This window comes from Paralichthys olivaceus, chromosome 1 (genome assembly GCF_024713975.1).
Source record: "Paralichthys olivaceus isolate ysfri-2021 chromosome 1, ASM2471397v2, whole genome shotgun sequence".
NCBI classification, from domain to species: Eukaryota; Metazoa; Chordata; class Actinopteri; order Pleuronectiformes; family Paralichthyidae; genus Paralichthys; species Paralichthys olivaceus.
Window position 1 is genome coordinate 3,345,263 of NC_091093.1, and position 15,766 is coordinate 3,361,028.

Below are 15,766 nucleotides of genomic sequence, written 5' to 3' on the forward strand. Positions count from 1 at the left end.
AGTCTGCATAGTACTATTGTGGGCCTTTAAGCTGATTAAAGTTTTACACTGAAGATTCAGTAGAGCAGACATTGAAACTGCATTAAAATCACAACAAATTCACATTGTCTACTTATGGAGAACCACTTGCAACAAAAGGTTAATTCATTTACTTAGTAAGAGTGCTTTCTCATATTTTGTTATATTACATTATTATATTTTGTTATATTACATTATTATATTTTTGATGATAGGTTTGATGGATGATCCAAGTTTTGTGGATATCATTCACAAATGATTCTTTTCATCTGGTCTGCAGGGGCTGTACTACATTTTACAACAAACACTTTACAAACTCGTGTGATATCATTGACATGTTGGTCAGTCACTGTGGTACTGCAAGTCAACTCTGAACATGCTGGACTTGATCTGATGCCAGCAAATGTAACTTTGTTTCATTTGACCAAATAATTTGTTGCCAATGTCCCTCAGATTTCCTTTCATGTCCTTTGGCAAACATTTCAACTTGCAGCTTTGTGAGTAATTGTTTTCCTCCTGGACGCAGTCAGTAAAAGTTGAACTGGAGAATGCCCCCTATGTGTTGGCCAAATGCTAAACTTCCTTTGAAAGGATTTAATCAAAAATTAAAAAAAATATTTTACATGGGTCAGAGTCCCTTGCTTCTTCAGCTTTTTCCTTCCTCTAACCAAAAAAAGGCAGCTCTGGCAGGCCTGATGATACCCTTGAAGTGGATTGTAGGTTTTCTGAAGACAAGCCAACTGATTACCTCACCACATGTCCAGAGAGGGACACGTCACTCTGTTAGAGTATGTGGAGCTGGGCTTTCCATTATTTTGTCTTTTAAGATCATGAACAGAAATCTGAGTTGAATTTAAAGCAACATTTGTATAACATGTGATCAATCTCAGCAAGTTGTATGTGTGAGATTCAAGAAATGATGGACTGTGAAACCAACATAAGACCAATATATTAGTCCACCTAAATGTAAGCCTTGAATACAAGTTTTAAATGGCAAAGCTATCCATTGGCTTTCTGTTACTGTGGGTTCAAGTTAAGAAAAGAAAATCATAAAGCCCAGATGAGGCCAAAACAATGGCGGACATTGTATCTGTGGCCGAAAAATTCTAGAGTCAAGGTAGTGTCAATGTAAATATCCTATTGCCACATGGTGATATTCAGCTGCTGCTTTGTGTATCCTTGGAAACATCACAAGAAGTTTCTTTAAAGTGCTCATGTTTTTCTCTGTCTGGCTGCCTCTATAACATTTGTGTCCTCTTGTTTCATCAGAGACTGATGAATGTGAGCTAAACCCACCCAGGGACTCATATTAACCTTGAATTCTGCCTCAATAAAGGCGTGGCTGAACTGATTAGCTAACCTGCTCCAATGAAAATATGGCAGAGACTGAGTTTGAATTTAGAGTTTGAATGATAAAGATTCACATATTTTTTTTTTTAGAAACAGCTTTATTCCCTGTACGTTCCTCCAGTCAATAGCATCTAGCACTTTAGGAGTTCCCTTATCACCTCATATCTGATTATATGACCTCACTGGAAGGTGTATTGAAAAGTCGACTGTGGTAATGAGAGAGGAGACACATAAATCATAAATGGGAATCGTCAGATTTTAGTTTTTCAGTTGTAGCTTCCCACACCTTCTGATGCTGGAGAGGTTGTGGTGGGGATTTCTGATGCTCTCCAATTATCTTACATTTATTTCAGAGGGAGTAGCAATCCAGCACAAATTTCAATGTGCATATGTATCAGCATTAACTCATTTTTTTAACTGATTTTAGTATGAACACTTAGAAAATCTTTTTAGTGAGACAATGCGCAGTCTGTGAAAAGAAGAATCAGTTCAGGCTTCAAAACTTTCATTACAGAGTTTCCAAATAGCTACAGAAACGCCACCATGTTTTTCATTCAGATAATATATAAATAATCAGGGGATCACATGAATATGCATTGTGGTAGCACTCAAGTAGTTGTGTGTGAATGTACATTGGCAGAATGTGCGAAATGCTCATACACAAACATGATATATGTTTGTGTACACGTCTCCGAGTACACCCTGTAAAAACACATGCATCATTACCTAGAAAGCTATGTGAAGGTTTGTCCTCCACAACTTTGATTCTCCTGGCTCCTGCAGGGATAACCACAGCCTCGATGTAGCCTGATAGAAAGACAGATACGTGAGTGAAAACATATTTAGAGACAGACACAGGTGGATATGGAGACAGGGACGGGCTGGTGACCTATAGACCTGTGTCTATTTCAGAGATGCTCAATCCACCACACCTGAATGCACTCCCTCATTAGACATTTTTACATTTTTCAGTCCCACTTTTTAATATCCTTCTTAGTGTTGAGTCATTTAAGGGACGCTTTATTACAGATTACCAAAACTTCACGACCCATTACCAAACATGTTGTAGAGTTTTAGTTGTAGCTTAGAATGATGTGTTTTTGCTTTAAATGTCCCTTCCATTGGGTTCCATTCATTTGCAATACCCCCTGACAATAACAAGAGACTTTTATAAGTAAAGATTTGAGCATGATTGGATTTTGTTTTCAGTTTCTGTAGGTTTGAGTCAAGCCCTGGGTCCTCATTTATAAAACAGTGCGTAGGATTCATACTAAAGTGTGCAAAAAAAAAACCTGATTTATAAAACTGTGCGCACGCACACCTGATCGCAATGTTCCCTTCGTAAATCATAGTCCACCTGGAAACATTTGTATGTGGAGCTGCCTCATATCCCGCCCTCTACACGCCCACATTCAACCATAAATGGTCAATGGAAAGCACCGAATGAATATTAAATTATCCTGCTGACCAATGGGTCTCCATAATGATTCATGACAGAGTCACGGCATCAAGCGACACACAGACCTGAACTAGTCCGGTTCCATCGTGTAAATCTGTGTCATACTGGACTCAGTTCAGCAAAAAATCGATCACAGATCTATAGAATCTATATCAGCTGATCAGTCATCATTATGGGACAAAAAATCTTTGTGATCTCTGAACACTCGTTTCCTCCTCATCCTTCCATTCGCAAAGTCCTCAATGCCAGTGCATCCACAGTATTACAAGCATTATCTTTATATTTAGAGCAATCTGATTACTAGATAATTACATAGACTGATTACTTCACACCTCAGTGGGATCTTAACCTCCACTCTGGGATATTATTTGGAATGGAAGTTTGAAAGTCAACAGTTTTTCTTTATTTTTTGTAACTGATCTCCTGGACGCCTGATGGCACAGTCACGTCCACGACAGCAGTTTTACACACACTTGTCCTTGATGATGACTGTGTTAGAAGATATTAATAAAAACTGTTAATGACTCAGCTCGGCAACTCTGCTGTTTAATGATATCTGAATGTAGTTTGCTGTCGGTTATTTTATATATTTTTCAATTGAAGGTTCTTATATATAATATATATATATATATAAAGTGGATCAATATTCTGGCTTCAACTAGCCTCCTCACATCTGCATCGTCGTTTTCAAGTCTCCAAAATGCACTTGGGTCAGAGCCAGCATGGAAGTACACACATTCTAACATCAAGTTTGTTTTTATAAATCCAAACATTTGCGTGAGAGGTGACGTATGCATCTTTCAGGACCCATTTTATGCACACGCAAAGGTTATAAATGAGGCCCCTGGTCGACTGCTTACTACTGCTTCTGCATCAGTAAATTAAAGTTTACTTATATCGGAAAGAACCAAATGGACGTCAGGGAACGGAAAAAGTGATAAATATGAAAAGTAAAGCTTAAGCAGTTTATGAACGACCAGGTACAGTAAGTTAGATGCTCTTTTAGGTTTGTTGGTTTATATTATTAATATTAATCACAATAGGACTAATAATATCACTGGCCATGTAGCTGGGCAGGACTGTAGCTGTATATATTTTTTCTGAACACCGGTAAGTTATTTATTTTATTTTTGGGTTGGTGATGCGTTAGGCACCATAACACAATTAGATTACCATTGAATAAGCATTACAATACTTTACTTTCTAAGTTTGGCATCCCTATATCACAACCAGCCGCCAGCCCTTCTCCAGAAACAGCACACCTCTTTTATACTTGCTGGGCATTATTTCAATACAAAGCAGCTCAATCTGACAGCTACCAACTATTTGACCAATGACTCCAGTTTGCAGTATTTCAGTGGTCAAAAGCACAAAGGACTTCACTTGAGTTCAATAGCAACTTCACTTTCATTCCTACAAAATAGATCAAGATCAACCTGGAGGTATGACAGACTATCACTTCACCACATATAGATAAGGCTAAGACAATTACATTTTTATAGTTACATCTGTTACAGAGTAATACTCTTTTTAATAAGTTCAGCTGGTTTGCATAATATAGAGCTTTCATTCAAGATACCCCAGCTCTACTAGTCTTGAATGTCTGGGGGGTGTGACAGTGCAGGTTCATTTATTTTTAATATCCACGGTATATAAAGATGTCTCAACTTCCTCCTACTTTCCAGAAATGAATGCAGAATATCCTGGATATGAATGCTACGGCTACCATCTTGCACCGAGAAGCCTGCACAGTAACACTTTGGTGATGGAGCAGCGGTAGTGAAGCACACATGCTCGACCAAATGCAAGACAATCTCAGCTGTAAATCATGATGTGTCACCCTGTTTTTATCAAATCAAATTGAATTAAAACCAAATTGACAGGAAAAATGAGCACACCGGTGTTATAAGAAATACTGTAAATGACAGAAACCATGTGTACTTTGACTTGTTTGGAACATGTCTCATATGCTAACATGGATGGGGTATGAGCTAAAGCTCTTTTCAGAGCTATCATGCTGTCCATTTTTATATCTCGAGTCTATGACTTTTAGAGAAATTAAGCTGGTGAGTGAAATGCAAAGTGGCCCCCTAACTGCAAGACAAGATATGATCTCAAATCTCCCTTACACGGTGTGTTGTGTAGCTGTCACACAGTATTACAAAATAATTTTTATGATTTAGACGATTTACACAGTGATTTTATGATCTGTCGCTTATTCATTGTGGGCTTGGTTTGACCCAGAGAACTGCTATCTCCTGTGTCAGAGTCACAGCTGATCTATCCATTCACCCACAGATATGTAAAATATTACTGTGCCTGATGGAAATGAAAAATATTTAGATTTTAAAATGTTAAATGGTTAATTGATTATGTTTGAGTAGAGCAGGTGTTTTAAAACTAATTTAAAACTTCTTGATTTCAAAGCTCTCAGAAAAAGCTGGACTCAAATGCTTGAAGTGATTCGAATGAGCTGCTTTGTTCTGGTACACAATAATGCCCAACATTATTATCTTATACAGTGCGTTACAGTTCCAGACACCAATATGACCAACATCACTTACCACCAACACACAGCAGTTACAGCTACAGTGGCATGATACAGTGTGCAGGATGCTCTGACAGTGACTGACAGCCAGTTTTGGGTGACATCGAACACAGACACACAGACGAGACAATGGCAAAAATGTTGTAAAATGAACCCAAAAATGAAATGCAAATTTGACCTGTGGTAGGTGAATGTTAAAACTGTCATACTCCACCACTCGCCAGTGGTCGAACCATGGTGGTTCAGACCAATCAGGGTTCTATGAGGGAGGTACATTTGGCAGCTACGGGCCTTTCTGAGGTGTGACGACAGCAACAAGTATCTGAGCTAAGAATGTCACTGAAGGTTTTTCTCAGTGAAAAAGATGTTTTCACTCTTCACCCAAATGACTTTGGAAAATGTGATACTTTCAATTACTATCAATGTGTGTCTACTGGCTGTTTATTTAGAAGTCTTTCCATGTTTCCTTGCACAGTGAGGGCAAATAATTCATCTGCATGTGCAGATATGGCATTTGCATTTCAAGAGGTTGCGTTCATGACACAAAATTTTGAGAGTCCAGGGTGAAACTGAACCTGTACAGATCTTATCCGAGCATTTGGACAACTTGTATCCATTATGAACAAACACCCCACACGTTCCTGATCACCAGCCAATCATATCCATCAACCCTCCACCACCCTGCCCGTCCACGTATGGTTAGACACAGACTGCCATGGGCTCACCTGGGTTTCAAAGACACTCATATGACGTTTTAAGAAGCAAATGCCATATGTTAAAAGTAGGGCATTTTATACAGTGCTTTGTATGTCAAACTTCTAAGCTGGGAGCAGAACCAGATGTGTGTACTGGGTTGGGATTCAGGAGCGTGAACGTAGGCATTTTATTGCAGACGACTGTTTCCTCCCCCTCCACTATTGCTCCAGCTCTTGGCAGCAGCAGCAGGGAGAAGGAAACAGCTTGGATTCCGTCCTTGGCATTCCTGACGGCTGGGTTATGGGGTAACAGGGTCAAACAGCTGGTTATGTAACTTTAACCAAGCTTTAAGATTCAGACTAAATCTCCCAGGGGAGCCCACAACTAACTGCTTCTCTCATCTACCTACGATAAAACACACCAGGTAGTGCAGGAAACACACACACACACACACACACACACTGCATGCATCTTACATGAGAAACACTTGGGGACAGCTCTGGGTTTAGCCATCACACAGGTAGATACCCTCTTACACTGCCTAGTGGTGACTGGAGGACAAGACAAGGAAGTTGAAGGGAGGTCACATGTCCTGCGGATCATACCAGCATGTGCACACACATGTGTACACACACACGCACACACACGCACACACACACACACACACTTAACAGGCTTTCGTTCCAGTTATTATCGCCTCCTCTGGCTCAGTTTGTGGCTCCATGTGTGATAGATAATGACTGATTATTAATTCCACAGAGGCTACTGCTACAGAACCTGAATGATCACCGCTGGTCACACAAAACATGATGAAGGATTACGAGGAGCAGAGGGTGAGAAAGTGTGTGTCCTTTAATTCAGGGGGACATCCTGCCAACCAGGAGCTGTAAATCCAGTGAAGTCGTCTGACAGAGTCGACAAGTATTTCACATACAATTATGTCTTATAAAGAAGTAGTGTTACCTAACTATGAGTACATTTACTTGCTGTATGATTTGTCAGGTCATTCTTTTGGTTAGTTCTATTGGTTTGGTTTTAAAGTGATGGATTGGATATTTGGAAAACCTTACTCCCAAATTCATCAGAGGAAAGACTTTGTGGTCACAGGTGTAATCTAGATACAAGTAATGTTTCATTTTCCAAGGTTACTCTTTATCTGTATTGCTTCATGTGAGTACAATTATATCAGCAATAAAACCACAACAGTACGAATATTTGCATATGTTACACACTATTTATCATTTCTTATAGGACTGAAACTAAGTTTAGTGACAACTTAGTCAGCTTAAGACACTAAATATAAAACATTGGTTGCTTCATAATAATAATATTAATAATCATCATCATCATCATTCAAGGCTTATACACAATTGATAATGTTGCAGGTTAATTCCAGGTTTCAAGATCTAATAAAATGAATGAGAACTCTGAGACCTTTGCTTCACATTTATTGTACTGGATTATCAAAGTGATCCCTCAGTTGGTCAGGACAGCCCTTGCCTGGTAAAGTAGCATATCTTGATGCTTCAGCATGCATGTGTGAATGTGTGTTCAAAAGCCTCTGGTCAAGTTGAGGAATGTTCACTGAGATTGTCAACCATGGACTTGCTTTTATTTATGTAAAAAAGTGTAACAGACACCAATACAACTGATGTGAACTGTTGTTGTGCTGCTTTTCTATCAGAATAAACTGTGTGCTCCAACCCTCTAAACTGTATTATACTACACATGGAACCACTGACATAGATCAGAGTACAGTAGGTCCAATATTGTACTGTTTGCATTTAAATCCTCAACTTTTAGTGTAGGAATGAAGATGCCTGTGTTTACAACTCCCCGTGGTCATATCAGATCAATACTGAACCATTTGGACGTGAAGCCTCTCATTGTTTTGGAGCCCATAAAACACATCTGGTTGATCCCTGGAATACTTTGAGAACCAATGCAAACATAAGAAACATTTGTCGTACCATAAACCTCTTTGTCTTCAAAACTGGCAGGCTGATATAAATGAAGTGTGACACAGCAGGGGTTCTGTGTCTGACCATGTGAAATCTACTGTACATTGGTGTTTGACCAGAACTGAAGGCCAATGTGATTGTGCCAGGATCTTTTAAATTGGACCAATGCATTTAATGCCCAAATAATTCAACAACTTAAATAAACAAGTGTTTTTGTATTTTAGTTTGCGTACAAACGGCTTTTATACCAGACACTTACAAAACACATTGTTTGTCATTGATCATTATTTAAAAAATATATATAAATCAAAAAATATAAATCAAATAAATAATCGCTTCATCTGTGAATATAAATGGTTGGAAACCTGATTTTTTCTATTGAAAGCCACCACATATATGAACACATACAGGGTATATTAGTTTGATATTAAACAGACACACACTCACCCATTCCTTTAGTGTGGTTGAAGTCTCCTCTCACTATCTTACAGGAGCGCCCATCTCCATTGCAAACGCCACAACGATCCTCTTTAGCCGAAGAGCCGATGACGCCATCACAGCCGATTTTCTACCAACAACAAAGGAATTAAGAACAAAACTGAACCAAAACACTGATGAGTTTCCGTGGTAATACACGCTGACGTGTGTCTCTGTGTGGTTTGTCTTTCGGTTTGGATGGGCTTTTACTGTATGTTCAGACAACTTGCAATTGTGTGTTTTGTGTGTGGTGTATTCAAGTGTTGTATTGAGTGTAACAGCTTGGCTTGTCCTGGTGTCATCTGTTACTCAGTGACCATCAGGTGGTGATGTTGAACTTAAAGGTACAGTGTGTAGAATTTAGTGATATCTAGTGTTGAAGTTGCATGTTGCAGCTGAACACCCCTCACCTCACCCTCTCCTTCCAAACATGAAAAAGAAACTGTGGTAAACTTCAGTTGTCATAAAAACTTAAAATGTGTTTAGTTTGTTCAGTCTGGACTAACGTAAAAAACATGGCAGCCTCTGTAGAGAGGGACCCCTCCATGTAAATATAAAGTATTTAAATATAAAGGACATTTTGTGGACTAAAGAAAACTACAATTCATATTATTTAGATGAAACTAACTAGGGAAAACATCATGAGGGTTATTCTACATTAAATTTCTGCCAGTAGATCCCTTTCACCTAAATCTTACACACTGGACCTTTAAGATAATGGATACACAAACTTCTATTTCGCCTATTTCATACAAACGTTGGCCTTCTTCAGTAATTATATAAAAAATGGAACTGATTGGTGGACTTTGATGAAACCAAACTACAGGTATGCCATACTTTTAACCATAAACAATCTTAGATGGAGGGAATGGGTTGGGTTTTGATGCTGAACCTCGCAGGTCTCAGAGGACAGAAGATAAAACGTGTCCTCTCATTTTCCATAGTAATCTAAATGATTATTATACCATTTCATTAACTTACACATGGGCATGAAGGATGTACCTCCGTCCACCTGAGCCATGCCAAAGTGTAAAAGTGTCCATGAGCAAGACACTGAACCCCTAACTCCTCCTAATGCCTCATCAGTGTGTGAATGTGTGTATGAGGCATACATTCTAAAGCACTTTCAGTCGACAAGTCAAAATTGTGATCGTAGGTAGCATTCTGGAATCAGACACTTGACATGTAACACAACAGCGTCAACATCCGTCCCACCATGCCCACTCTCCCTTTATGCTGACATAAATCGGGCTCTGTCACCACCACTGCTTCTGGCTTATTGCAACAATACAACAATGCTGTGACCCTAATATGAGGGTCATCTCAATTCAAAACATGAATACTGAACACAGCCTTTATCTCTATACTAGCCCTGTAAGATATGGAGGACCAGCACAATGGCACTTTCCACATTATTCATTTCTTGTTGTGTATACATTACATACATGTATGCATGCAGTACTGTGCATACGTTTTAACTTCTTTCAAGGTACTTGGCAGTTTTCTCTGAGGATCTTCAAGAACTTGCCACAGCTCTGTAGTTGTTCTCATTTCTTCATGTGATCCCAGACTGACTGGATGATGCTGAGATCATGGATCTGTGGGGCCCACTCCAGGCCTATCTGTTGCAGGACTCCTAATTCTTCAAGTGGTTGAAGATAGTTCTTCGTAACTGGCTGAGAGTTTGAGGTCATGCCACAGAATGAATCTGGGACGGATTAGACGGTGCAAAAGAAAACCAAAACATCTTAAGTGTTTTTAACTTTTGCAGGGTACTAGACTTTACATGTATAGCTCAGGTTAAAGTTAAAGAAAATCCCATTTCTTTCACAGAGGATCTAAAACAATAACTCAGGTTTGGGAGAGGTGTGAGTGAGATGAGATAGTTTAAAACAGTTCTTCATGTGCCACTATCATTCAGTTGAATACATACACATATACTGTAATATATATAAAGAGAGTGAAAGCTAACATGTAAAAGACTATGAATGTAATGTGTGCTGCAGCTGCACCCATTTTAAGGGATCTTGCACAGTAAAAGATACATGAGTCATGGCTGAAATGTGAAGTAAGTATTTTGTGAGCACATGTGCGTCACAATAATTGCATCCATATTTGACTTTCTGGACCAGCCTCTCTCGCTCTCTCTGTCTGCCTTGGACTTAAGGATGGGGAAATTCCTTCCAAATGTACCAGCATCCAACATTCACTAATAAACACAAAAGACTGACTGTAGTTGGAGACACCAGATCCAAATAAACCCTCCATTCACTCTACCACTGCCAACTGCTAATGAATGGGTTAATTTATTAATCCCTGACTGACCTCTTTTACCATGCTGCACTGGGACCTGTATTTATTTGTCTGTTTATTTTATGACTGGTAAAAAGAATCCTGTGATTACAGCAGTGCCAAACGAATAAAGTTTTTTTTATTTATCTCAAAACATCAGGTCATCCTACAGACGTCACACTGGAAACCGTCTATATTTGAATGTCTGCTGATGTTATTATCACCCTAAAATCACTCATCCATTTCAGTGTCAAATCTGGATTGTTCTCAGCTCACTGTCACCACAACGCCTTCAAACTAAACAATAAACTCCATAATCCATCAGTGACTTTCAAAATAAAGACACAAGAATCCAGATTCCCCATTGCCAACAGGAGACTATTTCATGTTATCTGATCTGCTCTTTCTGTGGTTAGGGCTTGTTAAGGTACAATAAATCATTTGTTAAAGGAATGTTTGTGGTCATGGTTAAATGAAAACAGTTTGTGCTGTGGGACACAGAACAGTGGCCTCCTCTGATTAATTTGTATATTAACATTGATACACCTCTCCATATATGTCAAACACAGTCTTTTCTAATCAATGTTTTAAATATTGGAATTTTGTTCATGTGGTCAGTGATTTGGGATTATGGGCTATACAAATCCAATTTGATCAATTCATTGATTGATTGAAAAAGGCACATGCTTTTTTGATCAACCTGGGTGTCCTCTAACATGGTAATGGTTCACTGTGTTTTTATCCCAGGTGGGATGTTTATCTTGTCTGTATTCTGGTGATTATTGGCTGAGGATCACTCTGTTAGAGTCACCTAAAATAAACAGCTAATATTCCTGATGTTTATGTTCTGATGCGGTTATGTGATCAGCCAGGTGCCAACACAGGCACTGAGGTGAGCTGTTAATGAAGGCCAGAGTAAAAGTGGAAGACTCCTGTGGAGACTAAAGAGGTTTGTGGGTTTTAACAAACATTTCTGTTTCCCTGATTAATTCACTGAGTGAACATGGAAACCAAACAGCTGTAAAAAGCTGTCCAGATGGAGACAGCTTTCGGTGAAGCAATGTGCAGCCGAATGCGGCTCCAGAGGAGATTATCATGACATTTAGGCTAAATGACACCGTTTTGAGTCTTGAGTTTTTTTACGTTTGAAGAATTGGTCACTCTTTATTTGAAATGTACTGGATTTGGCTGCAACACTGTTTACACCTGGAAATCCCGAAGTGTTACATGGACTCAAACACTTCACCCACCCCTCTATCAGCATAATGGTGAGTAGACAATGAGTGAATTTTCATTTTTCTATGAACTATCACTTTAACTTCACCAGAGCACCAGCACTCTTTCCCTGTCTGCGACTCCTCCGAGTTCCACAGAGAGCTGATGCTCCTCTGACCAAAATCTCTACAAACAGTGGGAAAAAAATTGTACTTGCGCTATTCAGACAGAACCCTGAATAGTGTAAAGTGACTTGTGTAAACTCTAGTGAGTAGAGGTTAAACAGCAGCACATTCACAGCACTGTCTTCCCACATTCTCTGACTTTGCTCTATGACCAAGGATCAGAAGAGGGTGGAATGCTGAAACATTGAGAAAGGGGCCTATGGTTGACCCATGGTTCTCCCACTCAGGTTTGGGGCCTTGTACCTTGGTGCAGTAATCAGCTGACAGCTCTGTTCTTTTCAAAAGAATAATGGCTGATTGAAGATTCAGTAGGATTAGTGCTGCCACACAGGCCAAGGAAGCTGTGACTTTGTCCCTCTTGGACCACCAGGAAAAAGGAAGTCCAATCATACTTTGTGTGAACCGTCCCATGACATGATTTTAAACAGTGTGTGTGTGTGTGTCTTTGTGTTTGTACCTGGCACCTCCCGTTAACACACAGGTCAGCTTCATATGGTCCGCACGGTGTCCCATCCATCACTCTGTCAGCCATCAAGGCTGGGACATCTCGACCCACCGGGCTGCAGAACAACACACAGGGCTTCTCTGCTCACACACACACACACACACACACACACACACACACACACACACACACACACACACTTCGTTATAAAAATACTGATCAATCAGAAGAACAAAGATGTGTTTTCATTAAATGTTACAATCCAGCAGTGACATTTCCTATTTACAGACCACTTCATTCTTGAGGTCTTTTTTTTTACCTGAAATGAGTTGAATGAATAAACAACTGACTGAAACAATTCCAAAAAGCAAACAGTAGCATCCATTGTTTAAACAGCATTTATCTCTAGAGACTCTTCTTTTGTGTAGTTTAAAGATGGAACCTAGCTGTGTTAGTACAATACATGTTCAATTAAGTCATGGATGTTTTGTATAATAATAATAATAGAGTGCTATACATGATGAAAGACATGTTGTATTTAGTAGACCTGTACACCTAGAATTGAACAAATCGTATGCCAGATTCCACGCATGTTTGTACTGACTCTATAAGCAAAGAAAATCTAATTGGAGAGTAAATCTCTCTGTAATGACTCTGCCTGACTAGACATTTAATTAAAACTTAAGAGAGAACATTTACCAGATTTGTTTTCTCAAGCTCAGTGAAATACATTTGTAGGCATGGGAGGCGTTGAATAAACCTAAAAAAATTAATGAAAAATGATGATAACAGATTCTAAATCCATATACCTCCAGTTTTAGGTCAGCTAACTGGTGCATCTGGCAGATAACCTACCAAGAGACATGAAATGCAACAATGTAGAATAGGTTTTGAGGTATGATGATGGTGTGACAATATGTTGCCACTAAATCTCTTATATGGCTTTACTGTCCAAACACCAAAAACCAAGAGGGGCATGACACAAGCAGCTTCTCTTTCTTCCTCTCTCTCATTATAATATAACAATCTTATCAATGCATCATGGATCGCGATGATGGATCATAGCTCATGACTGTGGACGGCGAATTAGAGATCATAATGGTGGATCGTGATCATAGTAGCAGCTGATCATGGACTGTAATGGTGGATTGTGGATCGTGATGGTGGATCGTGATCACCGTGGCAGCTGATCATGGACTATGATTATAACAAGACTGCTTGATCTACAATAAGCCAACTCTCATATTCTACATTTACTGGAAATAACTCTTTTACAAATCAATGGTCATTGCTGCTCTGTTCATCTCCATCAGACTTCTTACGTGCAGTATATATGATCTATAGTCAAATACAGGTCCCATGATAAAATATCCATATTTCTCATTTGACAAAGTATTATTACACCACCGATCATTGACTATCACAACAAGCTTTAGGTGGAATTCGGTGTCGGTCATGTGACAAGTCAAGAAGCCACAATGCTGTATTTTTTCTGCTGGAGCTCGCTGGTATGTGGACCCATGGGTAGAGACTTTATGTAGCTCTCTCTGAGAAAACGGTCAAAAATGAACTCTCCTAAGCTGCTCAGGGGTAGACGTTTCCACTGTGATGCTGGATATCATTTTTCATGTCCTGGATCCTCCCAGCTTTGGTTTCCATAAACTATTATGATAGCTTTTATGTCTTTAATATACTATTCTTCACCATACATATCTTAAACATCACTATCAAAAATCATATCATCTTTTCTTTGTTCATTCTGTCATGGTGGACTATTATGGATTAGTAGTGCATGGTTAAATTTGAGGTTTTAGTAAACACTGAGAATCATTTAAAGGTCCAGTGTGTAAGATTTAGGTGAAAGAGAACTATTGGCAGAAATTTAATGTAGAATAATCCTCATGATGTTTTCACTAGTTCTTTTCATCTAAATTATATGAATTGTAGTTTTCTTTACCCCAGAAAATGTCCTTTATATTTAAGTACTTTATATTTACATGAGGGGACCCTCTCTACGGAGGCCGCCATGTTTTTTACATTAGTCCAGACTGGACAAACTAAACACCTTAAGAGTTTTTATAACAATTAAAATCTACCACAGGTTCTTTTTCATGTTTGGAAGGAGAGGGTGAGGTGAACCCCTCAGCTGCAACATGAAACTTCAACACTAGATATCACTAAATTCTACACACTGTACCTTTAAGCTTTAAAGTTCAGTCTCAACCTCCACAAGAGTAGTTTCATCTTGTGAATCCAGTCTCCAATGGATGGAACAAGGATGGAGGCATGACTTATATCTACCTTCACAAAAACATATTCAAATGTATTTGAAATATAAGTAACCTGCTTCCATAATCAATTAAATGCAAGACAGCATTAGTCAAACAGCTGTAATGATGTGAGCAGCGGAGGTTTAACATAACAGCACCCTGGCAGCAGTGGATATTTGGAAACATATCAAAGCATTAGTAATCAAAGTAAGATTAAAATCACAGGAATTGCATGAGATTTTAATTCTATAACCAGTGAATAGTCCCCTGTGGTGGATTATAGTCCACAGCCTTTTTGCATATTGCCCATCCCCATTCCGTAACTGTATCGCAGTTTAGAATCTAGGCCAACTAAAAGTTTTCCACTGCCCAGCAACAGCTGACAAATCGCAAGTATATTAATATTTCAGTTCATTGACAAAGATGCACTGAAAAGAGACGAAGTTGTTTTGCTTGCAGTTTGGGATCATGCAAGTTGGATTTTGTCTTTTTTAAGATCTTAGAATTTGTGCAGCACCCTGAGACAACTGTTTGTTGTGATACCGTGCCATACAAATAAATTTGATTTATTAATGAGAGTTGTTGTCTTCACCACTTTTGGTGGAGGTAATGTATTAAAGTTTTGCTCACGATACGCTGCAAATGGCAGTGAATAATCCTGATCCATTGTGAGTAACCAATACAAACAGTGAAAGGAAAAAACAACCGACTGGCTAACTACCACGGGACCTGAGTCTGTTTTAAATTGATTGTTGCAGATTTTCCATGGAATGCAGCTCTCTGTGCCCCGGGGGCTTCCACTTTTAGCCAATAGGTATTGATTTAAGTTTTTATCTAATGTGATTGGTCG

At 39.0% G+C, this 15,766-nt stretch overlaps 1 protein-coding gene across 5 annotated transcripts in view; it reads right to left on the minus strand.

Annotated features, from left to right (window-relative positions):
* adamts17 (ADAM metallopeptidase with thrombospondin type 1 motif, 17) overlaps positions 1-15,766 on the minus strand; it is a 109,801-nt gene that overhangs the window by 22,662 nt on the left and 71,373 nt on the right. For 3 of the 5 annotated variants that reach the window (XM_020080368.2, XM_020080367.2, XM_069527695.1), the window contains 4 exons: positions 12,659-12,786; positions 8,480-8,600; positions 6,548-6,622; positions 2,095-2,175 (listed from right to left, as the gene is read on the minus strand). In XM_020080368.2, coding sequence (XP_019935927.2) covers positions 2,095-2,175; positions 6,548-6,622; positions 8,480-8,600; positions 12,659-12,786 — 405 coding nt within the window. The remainder of the gene's footprint in view (positions 1-2,094; positions 2,176-6,547; positions 6,623-8,479; positions 8,601-12,658; positions 12,787-15,766) is intronic. The other 2 variants (XM_069527686.1, XM_020080369.2) reach the window with 1 other exon arrangement.